Source organism: Cyanistes caeruleus, chromosome 2 (genome assembly GCF_971803275.1).
Source record: "Cyanistes caeruleus chromosome 2, bCyaCae1.hap1.1, whole genome shotgun sequence".
NCBI classification, from domain to species: domain Eukaryota; kingdom Metazoa; phylum Chordata; class Aves; order Passeriformes; family Paridae; genus Cyanistes; species Cyanistes caeruleus.
The window spans coordinates 65,037,001-65,051,153 of record NC_141702.1 but is presented as its reverse complement, the minus strand read 5'-3'; the positions used below and the strand labels follow the sequence as shown (position 1 = coordinate 65,051,153).

Genomic DNA, 14,153 nt, shown 5'->3' with positions numbered 1-14,153 from the left:
GCTGTGGTTCAGCTCCCCTCCTTTGGCAATAGCTAATAAGCAACACTTCAACAGAATGTGAAATGCTGCCTGCTAATAATTCGTATTTGGTATAGCACAGTATCATCACAAGATATAGGGCAATCTCTTGGCTCCCCCTAACAAAATAACTGTTTGGAAATAGTCATCCAGACATCATCTAAGAAATATATGAAAGTGTATACAGTGCTTTTTCTGGCATAGGTATATAAAAAATAAAGTGACACTCAGGGTTGCTTTAACTTCATGCTGTTGCAGACCATTAATGCAGCACGAATTAAATACTTGACTCAGACAACTATATCCAATACTCACTGTGACACTGTGAGAATATTGCCTCTTTTGGAAAATGAAAGAATAATCTCCAAAAGCTCCCAAATGCACTCACTAGAATCTTAACCTTGACACGTAACAAAATATCAGTTATTCTTTAAACATAAGGGCAAGGATTAAACAACCCAGAGGTGCTCTCTCCTTCACACTGCTGCAGTTCACTACTGGTCCACATGAGCCACCCAGCATCATTACTACTCTGTTTTTCCACTTCAGAATTCCACCTCAAAATAAAGCCCCAGTTTTATTAATCAATTTGAGTCCTTCAGATGAGAGACACTTACTAATATTATTTTGCTACTATTATGCACATACTGTAATCTACACAAGACACAAACAAGCCTTTAGAAAATGACCTGTAGAGGTCTACCACCTTCCACTGACCTCCTTCAAAATCATATTTGGCTCTGTTTCAGCCTTCTATTGCTCCTTGACACTAGTAATCCACCATTTGAACATTATAAAAAAATTCAAAGCATATGTGCCTCCAAACAGAGCATGATGTTTTAAGTGGAATTAGGAAGAGATGAACTCTCAAGAAACAAAGTTCCTGAGTTTATGCTAATAAATTTACTTTAAAAGACTAAATTAAGGAGAAATGTATGCAGATTTCCTTAAGCACTTCTATTTTGGAGTGAATATGCAAAAGTGCTGTTCATGACAGACTATATTTTCTGTACAACCCCACAGTATTCCAAGTATTTCTGTATTAGTAAGTTTTTCCAAACTCAAAGTTTGCCCTCACCAAACACCACAATAGAAAAGACACCAGTGTAGCTGGCAGAAGGGAACATATTTATCATGCAATTAGCTATATAAAGCTGCATTGTTCTCTTTCCCTGTTTACACTGTACAGATCAACAAATGAGATGGAACCAGATTTACTGGATTGAATTTTTCCAATGGCAAAACCATCTTCACTTGATTACTGATCAGAGTTGGCAAGAGAGACTCTATGTGCTACATGAATGGAGAAATGTGGATGCAAGTGACTTTTTTACTGTCAAGAAGTATTTAGGAATTAATGGTCTGTCATGTGCAAACCAGAACAGGACAAGCAAAACCAGAAAACTAGAACAGCAAGCTGTAGTTACAACAGTACAAGGCACAAAAAAATTTCAGCTCTCTAAAATAATTTTGAGTCATCTTTGCAATGTAAATATGCATGGGTAGGGGGCTGCTATCACTGGTGAGTTTAGTAACATGTAGAAAAGCACTATTCACAATTTTACTGAATTTACATTTATTTTTGCTTTCATGATTCTTGGTCACTTCTTACTTTTGCATGCCTTCCTTAACTTTTAGAGTAGAATAACAGTTTCACCCATCAGGATTCCAAAAATAGCAAGGAACAGTAAAGAAAAAACATGTTTACACTGAACATATGCATCAAAAAGCCTTTAGATGAAATTTCATAGCCTATCTTACTTGGGCTTTACTGGGCAAGGCGGGTAAGCAAAATGGGTGGAGACCAAGAGCTCTTTTATAGAAATTAGTCACTAGGAAGCATTCACCCTTTCTCCTGTACAAAAATTTGCTTCATTCTATAATTCACAGTATCATATCCATAAAACTTAAGCAACTTACTTTGCAGTGGTCATACTGCTGCTGTAAGGTTGGAACATCCCCTCCAACAGGCATTTGTTTTTTCAGTTCTTCATCTTTTGCGTTCAGCCATTTGATTAACTCTTCCAGGGATGTCAGCAATCTGTTCCATTTCTCTGCACTGGCCTCCAAGTGAGCCCTGTGAGACAGTATAATAGCATCTTTAAGGCCCTGAATGGCAAAACCAGCATGGGAAAACAATAAACAAAATTACTCCATCAGTAAGACAAGAATGTTTCAAGTGTTTAGCTGCAAAGAAAAGTTTGTGTTAAAAAAATAAATCTCTATTTCAGAACACTTTGCACAGTAAACCACAATAAGCAGAGGACAAACAGAGGAACACAGACAAATATGTCCCTGATGCTTTAACTCAGCTAAAACCATGAACACTGCATGTCTAACCAACATAACAAAATCCTGTGCTTAGTTGTGACTCCACCAATGTTGTGCAACAAGCACAAGTGTCATTTTGTGAGCTAAAGCACTGCAAAACTCAACCCTTTCATGCCAGGATCTTGACTCTCCAGAAGCAAAATCCAGTGTGTTCTACCAGCAGTGATCAACAGCAAATTGCCTGTGCTGCTGAACATATCCATCAGGGACACAGGTTATTTAATAAATTATCTTTCATTGATGCTGACTTACTGAACAATTAATACAGTGAATCTGTTCCTCACTTTAATTGACCAAAAAAGTTCAACCCCACAATATCTTTTTCTATAATTTTCAGAAAAACCTGGACTTGATGTCTTCTCCCTGCAGTGCCTTAAAGATGCATAGAAATCTTCAAGAGGGACCAGCTACACTTCTTATACTGCAGTCATTCTACATTATGGTATCATTCAAGACCAGCATGTACCTAATTTATGTCAGCAAAAACCAGTTTCTTTCTTCACACAGATGGGGAGTAGAGCTGAATGATTTTCAGTGTCTGACACTAGTTCTGCAAGTTTCTCCCCTACTTCTGAAGGATGAATGAACTAAATTTTATTCCCTTTACTAATTGCACATTGCTGGTTATCTATTTTTTTTTTTTTTTCTGATTCACTATTACTCACACCTAGAAACCTTCACCTGGCTTGTCTTGTATTATCATTTCAGTTGGCATTAGAGTGAATGTTTGGTGCTGATACAACAACATTGAAGGGATCATGTGCTGCAAGGTTAACTTCAACACAAACTTAAGTTTGACCACACTGAGATCTCCCAGCAATAGTAGGATGGGTGAATCAATAAAGAGTCAAGTAAGGGTATATAAGGAGGGAAATACAAAGAAAGAAAAAATACATGTTTCTGAAAAGGATAAACCTTTTAGGATAAGTACCTTTAGGAAGCGGAATCTATTCTCCTTCACTCTCGTGAAGGAAAGCACTTAGGAACTACTTGGGAAAAAATATAAAATTTAAGTACTTGCTAGAAGTGGCATTTTACTGCCTACAGTTTTGTGTGTTATAGTTTCTATTGTCCCTTATTGCTCTCACTGATACCTTTATCTCAACACTGAATTGCAACAAGCTGCCTGTAGCTCAGGCCTAAACAGCAGAGTCAGCAGCCCACCCTGCACTGAAGCACAAACAAGCTGTTGTGCTGGCTTTGGTGTGCAGGCCAGCAGCTTCTGGGTGAAATGTACTGTCTCCACTCTCCTGATATTTTTTCAGGTGCTCAGAACTGGCCCTTCTTTCTTGAAATGAAAACAGAGTTATACTTCTTATTAATCAGGCAGAGGAAAGACATTGCCCTCTCATCTAAACCAAGGCAGCCCATATTTGAATTTACTGTTTTGCCATTAGACTCTGATGGTTAAAAAAATTTGTGGGTATGAGTGTATATATATATATATATATATTTGAGAATTTCTAGTAGCAACTACAATTAAAATGTTCAGATTTATAGCTTTGTCTGCGTTTGATAGTGTAATCTCTATTTATCATGACTGTTACTGTTTCTAGCATATATAAGCAGCACTCACCTCTAAGAACTGAAACACTCTGAGGCTTTAAGATTCTGCTCTAATTATTTAGTGGAATTCTTGTATGCAAAATAAATTGGAGTTTTGTAAGGAGAGGAAAAACTCCTGCAACTAGATAAAGGACAATTTGATTCACCACTATTTAACATGCACTGCATTAATATTCATAGTAAAAAAACTAATCTGATATTAATGTGAATGATATAGTATATGTTACAGGATTAAACACATTTTAAGTTACCACTTAGTACTTGTGTGAATACCAAATTAATGTCAATACAAAAATAACACTAGCAAGCACATGGTTTCAAAGTCCAGTGCAAGATCCTGCAGAGGGAATCCATGGCAGTAAGGGGTGGAGAGGAAATGGACTTCACTAGCAGGGACTTAAAAATTTTTTCACTGAGCACAAAGTGACCTAATCTCACAAAGAAAGACACGAGAAAGGGAAAAAATACACAGGGAAAAGCTCATCACATCAGCCTGGATTTTTCCAGAATAATATCCTTTTAATCTTATCAAAAGCAATACTGAAAATGAAAGCAAGATGATGCAGCAGCTGAAGAGCACACACAAGCATTCAATTCTCCTGGGGAGCAAAGAAATACACATTCAGTAAACACCATTCAAAGCAAATGCTGCACAGAAGCAAGAGAGTCAAGATATGCTTTAAATTGCTTATCAGTATAAAGTTCTAGCATCATGTTTATATTTGTCATACAGACATCATCAGAGACAGAAGATAAACTATGCAAAAGTTCTGAAATGTTTCTTGGGCTTTTCTGTTCCCTGAGTCAGAATTTCTGGTCTTTGTTTTGGAATTGGTACTTCTACTGATAAACAACCTGCAAACAAAGCACAAAGGTGTTTGTGCTCATGTGACAAATGAATAGGAAAACTCGGGGATTTACCAGGTCAAGTGGTGGCTTAAGAATCTGCTCTGATCAAAATAGAGGTTGGATACAGATGACTGTTTTTGAGCATGAGTTGGAGCACAAATATTCACCAACAGCAAGCATCTGGTACGCAAAAGCACTCCTCTAAGGGAATCCTTGTGAAGAACACAGATGCTCCCATGCAACTGAACAGACTGAGAGGAACCTTCCCTCCCCATGCTGAATAAAATCAAGAGAACAGCAATTCTGACACTACTCCCCTTCTGTTGACCCTGAGGGGCTCTCTTCACAGCTGGAGACCTCCCCAGCTTTTGATTCTGCTATGGAGGTAGCACTTTTCCTGCTGAGTGACAAGGGAACACATGGGATAAAAAAAGATTGGTGGGTGGTCTAAATACAGAGAAACAGAGAGAAACTCCTTTTACGTTTCTCCTGTACTTCTACCTCTACCCTCCCCCAGCACTAACATCCTCACACCTCCTGGCCCTGGAGAAAAGAATCTGCCCTAAACATTTGGCTTTAAAAAGCAGACCCCCACAAGTCTGCAGCTTTGTTTTCTTCCTGGGAAGAAGATAGAGAAAAAGAAAGAAGCGTAAATCTAGAATGCCAAGGAGAGCAGTGTGCTACAAGACACTACAAGTACAGGTTTAAACAGCTTCCATGCATTTAAAAATATGTCAGAACAGCTGGCATATTTTCCAGTTTGGAACTCCCTTTAGTTACAAGGTAGAAGTAAACTCAACACAGTGACTCTGAGGACTGAAATGATGAGAAAAACTCACTATCTCTGTTTGGGACAGCAGTACTATCAGCAACTAAAAATCAGCATAATCAGAATGTACACATACCTGAAAATATTCTAAAAAGCTTACAGAAACTTTAATTTAGAAGCACTATCCCAAGCTAAAACCCGTAACAAAACAACCAGCTTTTTCATTCTTCAGTCCTAGCATCTAAGAGTTACATGTTCTCACTGGAGTCATCCATCCATACTTTCTAATTCATCCTTGTAAAAAGATACACCAAGAAAGCAAAAATTGAAGGCAAACAGACTTCATATCAGTTCTGTGCTTTGTTGCTTCCTTATGAAAGCTTTCAGGACTCTTGCACAAGTTAGAAAAGCGAACTACAGTCAAAGAACAGAGCAAAATACATGAACTCAGAAATACTATGCCCTTTTCAGTAGTGACTGAGATTTGGAAGGTTAATTTACTTGTCTTAAATTTGCACCAGTATTTTCTTTCTTGCCTATCTTCCACTTGGATCTCCAGTGACATGTGGCTCTGCAGCACTGCAGGTACCAGCAGAGCAATATTAATGCTGCCCAGCAGGATACACATGACATATCTATGAACAACAGGAAAGATGGGTCTGTATTAAGAAAATGTATTCCCGATTTCTGAGCACTGACTGCACAATCAGTCTTTCTGTACTATGGCCTTGGAACTCATAGCTGTACAGGACAAGTGGCTTGAAGGCCCTTTTTCATGGCCATCCATTTCTCTCAGATTATGACCAGCCCTAGGAATGGCCAAGCAACCTAATGGTTCTTGCTAGGAGTCCACAATTGAAAAGCTATTCTTTTAAGAGCACGCTTTTGTCTTTCTCTCACACAGACCTGTGAACAGAGCTCACCAACAACACAAGTCCAACAGCCCCTGCATTGAATCGTGTACGTGGTGGAGCCAGTCTCTGCAAGCCCCCACACCAAAGTGCTCGCTTCATTGGGTTCAAGTTCTGCCTGTGGGCTTTCAAGGAGCTCATTCCCCCGTTTTATTTAACTGTTTAGCAGGGTGGTATAAGTGGATATGAAAAGTAAATATGACATTTTCCCCTCTATTACATTCCTTCAAACTCTTGTGCCTGAATTTCAAGGTCGGCTCATTTTCCTGGCCTTTGGAAAATTCATATGAATATTTAATATTGTCCTTTTCTTTTAAAAGAACGGTTTTCTCAAACCAACAAGTAAGTGGTTGCAATTAAAAGCTCCAGAAATTATTCTCTATGTAATTCATTTTCATGTAGAATTTAATTCAATAATGAATATGGCAGTATCTATTTAAAAAATGGTATCACAAAAATTTAACAATTACCACACTTCAGCTTGGCACAGATAGGGTCAAAAAACTGTAAAATGCATTGCTTGATTAGTAAGTACTTTAAAGTTTTTTTTCAATTGAATAGCAGCAATTAATAATTCAAAACCAATTAAATGGATCAAGATACTTAAGATGTAAGTTCTATTAACTTAGGAATTACAACACCAAAATTTTTTAACAAAAAAAATCAAGAAACTCCTGATTTCTCCTCAGAGTAATGGCAGATTTCCAGAATTATTTCACTGACACTGCCATTGATTTACAGTAAGGAGAGACGCAATGCATTTTCTGGAAATTTTGGTACAAGGTCGGCTAGTTACGATTGTGAAGATCTGGAAAGAAAATAAGTAGTTCGGCATACCTGATGAACAAGTTCACCAAGTTTTTATATTTGGTGAAAATATAAGATATATATATATATATATATATATATATATATATATATATATATATATATTTGCACTCAGGGGTCTTTCATGAAAGAGAATAGATATTTAATTTCAGTGCTGTGCTCATACTTGTCAAGCCTCTTAGAAGACAGGAACTGTGCCCCATCACACCTTGATGTTTTCATTACTCACCTGATGTTAGCTGACTTCGCCTTCAGGTCATTCCAGCGCTGGTTCATGTCATCAAGCCGGTGCTGGAGCAGAGCAGCTTCCTCAGAGTTTCCCAAGGCTTTCACCATTTTCTGTCTGTTTCCATCAATGCTTTTAAAGATGTCATTGTGGGCATCAATCTCAGCTTGGATGTCCTGAAATACCAGGAAGAAAAGTTCAAGCATAGCTCTGTAAGTAGAGGAGGGGAGAGCTGACTAATGAGTACTCCTAAACACTGGGACAGAGCATGTATTCCAGCTTTCTTGCATGGCTCTGATAGAAGATGCACAGGAGAAAACCTGCAATCCTATTAACGTCACTTCAAAAGGTCTAGCTTTCTTAAGTGTGAGAAAAGGAGTCTGAAAGTCATCCAAGGCTGTGAAAAGGAAATAGAATTATAAACACCAAGTTCTGTGATGTTGTGTTTTGTAGCACTGAAGGTAACTAACTGTCTTCTGTTCACCCACGCATTTCACACAGTGTGGCATTTGCAAATGCACTAGAACTCATTTCCTCTCCAGAAATTACAGATTCAGCCTTAGCTATGTCATTTCTTTCTTCTTTGAAACAAAACATTCCAGAAACTTTACAAAGTCTAGTGAAACACAGCCTTTATCTAGTATTTTAGGTCACACATAATGAAAGCATTAAATTAAAATCTATCCCCTTAAATTGCAGCTAAATGGTTACAGCAACCAAAAGTCAGTTTTTGCAATTAAACTACATTACAGTATGGCCTGAATATATGGAGAGGTAGACATAAAATGGCAGGATGCATTATAATCTGAGTTTCATAGTAAATACTGAAAAGAAAAAGAAAAGCTTGTGATTTCCATTCAGTCGATTCATTTCCCCTCCCCTTAGAAATTAAACACATTTTATTCTCTCATCTACCATCTGCCTCAAGAAACACATTACAGATGTTGTCTTCATCTAACTGAGCACAGTATTATTTTAAAACACATAATAAGACCAAACAAAACTTCCTGCACCACAGCCAATGGTTTCTAGCATACACACATCTATCTGTACTCCAATAAAGCAATTTAATGTATGGAAAGCCAGGAGGTGTACTGGCTGTCTCGACAGGATTAATCAACGAAGATTATGACAGGAACTTGGTGCAGATGTAAATAAACTTCTTCTGCAAAGGAGGAAATAAAATAACTAAAATTCCTTATAGGTTTTATTCTTCCAATCAACTCCTCAGTAATTACCATCTGTTCCCAGAATCAGAAAACGACGGGGCTTTTGTACCTCCCCATCCTAAAGATGTATTCCTGCTGGCACATACACAAATTGAAGTGGAAAAGCAGCCATGAATTTGAGATAGTATGAAAGCTTTCTTGAGTTAGTGAAGAAAACAAAAAAGTCAGGATAAAGATGAAGAAGTGGGGGGAGGAGAGATGGGGCAGTGGGGAAGGAGATGAGAGAGAGAGAAGGAGGCACTGGTGAATCTCTGTCTGGCCAGAAGAGCTACTGTGTGACTTTGGACCTTTCTTTGCCCTGAGATTCACTCCTTTAAAGCAGGTAGAAAGACACTTTTGCTGTCTTTAAAACAACCCAATAAAAATCACCATTCAAAACACAGAAACAAAAATGACATTTAAAAGGAAAAAACAAATTGGAATTGTCTGATGATCAGCCAACCCAAATAAGATGGCAGAGTCATCAGCTGAATTTAGATGCTTATATGAAAACATTTGCAGCTCCCATCCTTACAACTCCAACATGCATGCAGGTGCAGTGACCCCCAGCTCAATCCCACACAGCAAGAGATAAAAATCACTGTTCAGCAGTTACAATTCTAACTGCAACAAATCTGTGCTACAAAAGCCAGGTCACACAAAAAATTTCTCTTTGCCTCCTCAAACACTAACAACAACTTCATTGAAAACAAACATTTTTTGTTTTGTTAATTTTCCATTCCACAATCACAATATTAATTGTAAACCCATTTATTCTAGAACCTTCATAAAGCACTCTGATTTTACTTGGGAGGACAATTCAGCATGCATGCTCAAAAATGGTTCATTCACAATGGGTTTGATGCTTACATTTTCCAGTCATCATGTTACATTGATTAAGGTACAATAAATCTGCTGTTCACATTCTTGAGTCCCAGCTGTAATAACCATGTTGAGACAACTCAGTTCAAAGAATAAAGTTTCATAATTAACTTTTCTCTCACTTCTGATTTCCATTTTCCAGGTTAAAAAAACCCAACAAACTACTGCCAGTGGATAGATAACCCAACAGGGTTGATAAAGTTAATGAATGTGAGTTTGTCACAGTCCTCAACGAAAAGATGGAGAGAAATTCAAGTGACATACCCCACACCAGTGTGCACGTGAAAGAAATAGAGCAGGAAAGTGAGATGTGAAAAATGACTAAAGACAAGAAATGGACACAATAAGTTAGTTATTCTCCAACAATAGTATAAAATATCTGGATTTTTATTCAGCTATTATCTTCTGGATGATGGGCTCCCATCTTATCCTAAGACTGCTGTAACAGGTAGCAATTGGTAATATCTCCTTTACTCACTGTTACCACTGTCCTAAAATTCTTATTTGTAAACATATGGTTTCCCTCCCTTCAAATTTCTTTCTTCAAAGTGGAAAGGACTCTATCATTCTGTAAATCCCCCAATTTATCTTCCTCCTAATCTATTATTTCTCTTTCGCCTGCTTTTTTTCTTGGTCTTTGATTCTCCATTGTTCTCTATGTGGCAAAAAACGGGATGGAAAAGTTGGTTATGCCTGCTGAGGCCCCAGTGAGGATTAATTCTAGTAAGAGTTAATCCACTTTCAATTTGCAATACTTCAGAAGAAAGTCTAAATATTCCCATATTATCACATGGAAGTTCCCATATTCAGAGTCCAGGGGCAACACACTGGAGAATGCGTAAGAGGGAAAAATTCTGTTGCTTTTGCCACATGAAGAGGGGAATACAACTATGAAATTCCATCATTACTCTTAGCCCAATGCTTAAGGGATCTGGGCAGGAGTGGTCTCCCAGCACATGCAAAACAAATCAATAGGTAGAGAAAAGAAAAACAAAACAAAAACACACACAAAAAACCCCAAAAAACAACAAAAAAAAACAAATCCCACAAAAAACCCCAAAGACATAAAGAAATACACTATAAATAGAAAATATGATCTTGTTTTATAAACTTTTATTTTTGAGGCACTACTATAGAGATGCCATATTTTTCTAATTTTACAAATATTCATATACACCTATCTGTTAAATGGAATTGATAATTTATTGTACGAGGTCAACATATTTGTTCACATGCAACTGCTTGCAGGATTAATGCCCTAAATTAAAAGAAAGCTTTTTGAGGACAGAACCTATCCTATATATAAATCAAGGTGAAAGCTCCGAAGTTTGAAAGATAGAAAGAAGAAATAACTAGATTGGCATTTAGATATGTACTTAACCCTAGCAAAAGTAGTCAAACATTGCCACTTCCCTTAAATTTCTCTTAAGTAGTAAGATCAAACTGCTGCCTTTTCCCCCTTTGGTGTGGTGATTTCAAAATTCTATTTCCATTCTGAATCTTCTGACTTCCTTGCTTCTCTCCCTCTTCACCTTTCTTCCTGCAGGATTCAGGCTTTAATTTTATGTTTGGATTTTATTTTAAACCTTGTCTCCATTATAAAAAACATACTTCTTGCTTTAACTCCTATCAAATAAAACCTAAATGATCATGCAATGACAGCTGAAGAGCATGTGTCTTTAAAGAATGTATAAATACGTGCCACTCAGTAAGGCTGCAGATGGCAATACTGATAGGACCCAAAACCACAGCTGAGTCCCAAAGGCATACTGGAGTGATATGCCCAGGATAAACAAAAGTATGACAAAGATTGGATCAGAACCCAACTTTGAAGCCCTTCAAGATCAACCAGCTATTAAACTTTTGTCATTTCTTTCCTCCTTACAGACTGCAAGGATATGTCAAGAGTAGTTACAGCATTAGTTGTAATGCTCCTTTGGAAACCATTGATATTTTATAAAAGGCTAAAAACTTCTAAGCCAAACCAACATCATTCCCATGATGTGTCTTTTTTCTAAATAAAGTGTCCAGAGGGCCTCTAATTCACTCTGCAACCCTTAAGCTATTAACAGATTCACTTCTACTCACATTTTCTCAGATTTTGTTTGTCTGTATTGGTAATATACCAGTAAAGACGGTAACACAGGTGAAGTATTTCCCTTTTTATAGGGCCGAAACACTTCTGTTGAAGATAAAAGGACAACTAATGAAGATAAAAATACAACTAATGGAAGAAAAGTCCATAGCCAAATTAAAGTGGAAGAAACAATGAATTTTAAAATATACAAAATGTTACTGTATTGAATTCTCGCTATTAAAAAAGCTGGGGTAATAATACAAGGACCTAAAACTGGAAGCTATTTTATTTTGTAATGTAAATAAATATGTTCCCATTGCATTAAAGATTCTATTATCAAGCAACCTTAATCAAATTTTTCTTACATATTGGACATAAAACTCAGTCTCTCAAGAAAAAAGTCAACAGCATTCTGTACCAAATCACAGCTTCACAAAGGGTTTAAAGACAGGGGTCATCAATGTTTTTCTACAAAGTTTTTTGAACCCATGATATACAGCAAAATCCTGCATGACACTCCAAATATTTTTATGTTTCTTAGGAAATAGAATTCCACTGAATTTTCATAAACATCTGACCACATATCAGGGATGGCAAGTTATGCCACACAAACAATATATGGCTTGCAAGAAATGGACATACAGGTACAATGCTGTGCAACAAGCCTGGCAGCATTTTGTGTTGGAACACAGAGTGCTACATCCTTTAAATCCCCAGGTACAATACATCTTTTGTGGCTTTAGAACCACATGTTTATCTTAAAAGGAATTACTGGGGTTGAAGTAGACTTTTCATAAATGAAAATCAGCTTGAAAAATTGTGTTTTCCCTAGCAAAAGTTACTCCCAGGCTATTTTGCCAGAACAGTTTTGTACTTTTTGCACCCAATAGAGATTATGCCTGTGAGTGGAACAGGTGCAGAGAACTGCAAGTCCCATGCAAATGATTGCACATTGCCTTCACTGACAATGCTCAAGTCAGAAAAGACACAGTTACAGAAATGCTGCACTTGCCTCTTTCAAAGGTCAGGAATAAATGTGATGACTGCTCATCAAAGTACCTGCAGAAAAATCTCCCAGCTGGAACAGCTGGAAGAAAAATGTCAGTGCCAACCAAAGGACATAACTGCATGCCATGGACAACAGCCAGGACATCGTTCTTTGAGGTCTCACAGCAGGAAGCAAAGAAATGGACCTTTTTAATTTTTTTTTTTTAATAGCAGATTGTTTCATTTATATTGAACCAGTTAGATTTTACCTGCTGCTGCCAACTGCCTCTGGGAACACTGCTATGGTAGATATTCCTTTTAGCCTCTGCTTTACTTGGAGCTTTTCACTTTCTGATGACTCTTAAGGACGGAATAAGAATTAGGGCATGATTGAGGTGTATGAAAATGGCCATTGTGAAATGGAAACTGGACTTTTATTTATCTCAGCCTTAAAATGCTGGAGGTAGCTGGGAAAAAGAGATGCTCGTGAAAAAAGACAGCTTAAAAACAGAATCTCATCTCATCCAGGAAGTCTCTTCTCTGATGTCAGAAAACAGTCATGCCTGTATGACTGTTAAGACTCATCCCATACGCTGTTTCAGAGGCCTGCCCCTGCAGTAGCAGCTGCTGTTAAGCAATCCATTTGCAATGAATTCATATTCAGAAATAGCAGTACACACTGAAAACTTTTAGGCAGAATTGCAATTATCTTAAATCCACCAGTGCCAGAAGTGTATAAAGATGGACATTAAAGCTCTCTCAAGTGTCACACAAAGACCATACCATTTCACTGCATACACTGACTATAGTGTAAGATCAAAGCAATTTACAAAACAATTTGCTGTAGATATGGAAGAAATGTGTTTATTACTTAAATTCTCAAGATATTTCATGGAGAAAAAAACAGAATTTTTTTGGGGAAAACTAACTTTGGGTCATTTCTCCCTCCTAATTTTCAAAGGCTTGTATTACCAAAAGCCTTGCATCAACACATCAAGTTTCTAAAAAGTCGGCTTGACTTGCACTTAAGCTTCTTGGATAGTACCATAAGAGGTGACATATGGTGTAGTTAAAGATTCATCTTATCACAAGAATGATGATGCACTTACAGGAAGGCTGAGAACGTCACACTGCCTTCAACAACCTCTGTGGCTCCATTGTATGCCACAGACTCAACATCTGAGGGCACCACAAATGTGTTAATGCTAATTCCAGCAGTCACATAATTACGACTGAACAAAGCCAAAGCAGCCCTGCCTACTGCAGTGTAATGTGACTCTGCTTTTGCATGGGAAGGGAGTGCCGTGCAAGCTTCTGCAAATGCCATCTGGCTTTTGCATTACAACCACAGAAACAGCACTCACAATTCTCTCTGTAGAACGTACATTAATGAATCCAGAGAGCTGAAAGTAGCTTACAAGCCAGGATCGCTGTCATAGCACTGTTTCTCCTGGCAGTGAACACTTCAGGAAGGACAGGATGGGTATATGGGGAATCATAA

General features: G+C 37.6%; 1 protein-coding gene across 9 annotated transcripts in view; it reads right to left on the bottom strand.

Annotated features, from left to right (window-relative positions):
- UTRN (utrophin) overlaps positions 1-14,153 on the bottom strand; it is a 339,362-nt gene that overhangs the window by 101,648 nt on the left and 223,561 nt on the right. For all 9 annotated transcript variants that reach the window (XM_086877551.1, XM_086877555.1, XM_086877553.1 and 6 more), the window contains 2 exons: positions 7,502-7,674; positions 1,939-2,095 (listed from right to left, as the gene is read on the bottom strand). In XM_086877551.1, the coding sequence (XP_086733677.1) occupies positions 1,939-2,095; positions 7,502-7,674 (330 nt within the window). The remainder of the gene's footprint in view (positions 1-1,938; positions 2,096-7,501; positions 7,675-14,153) is intronic.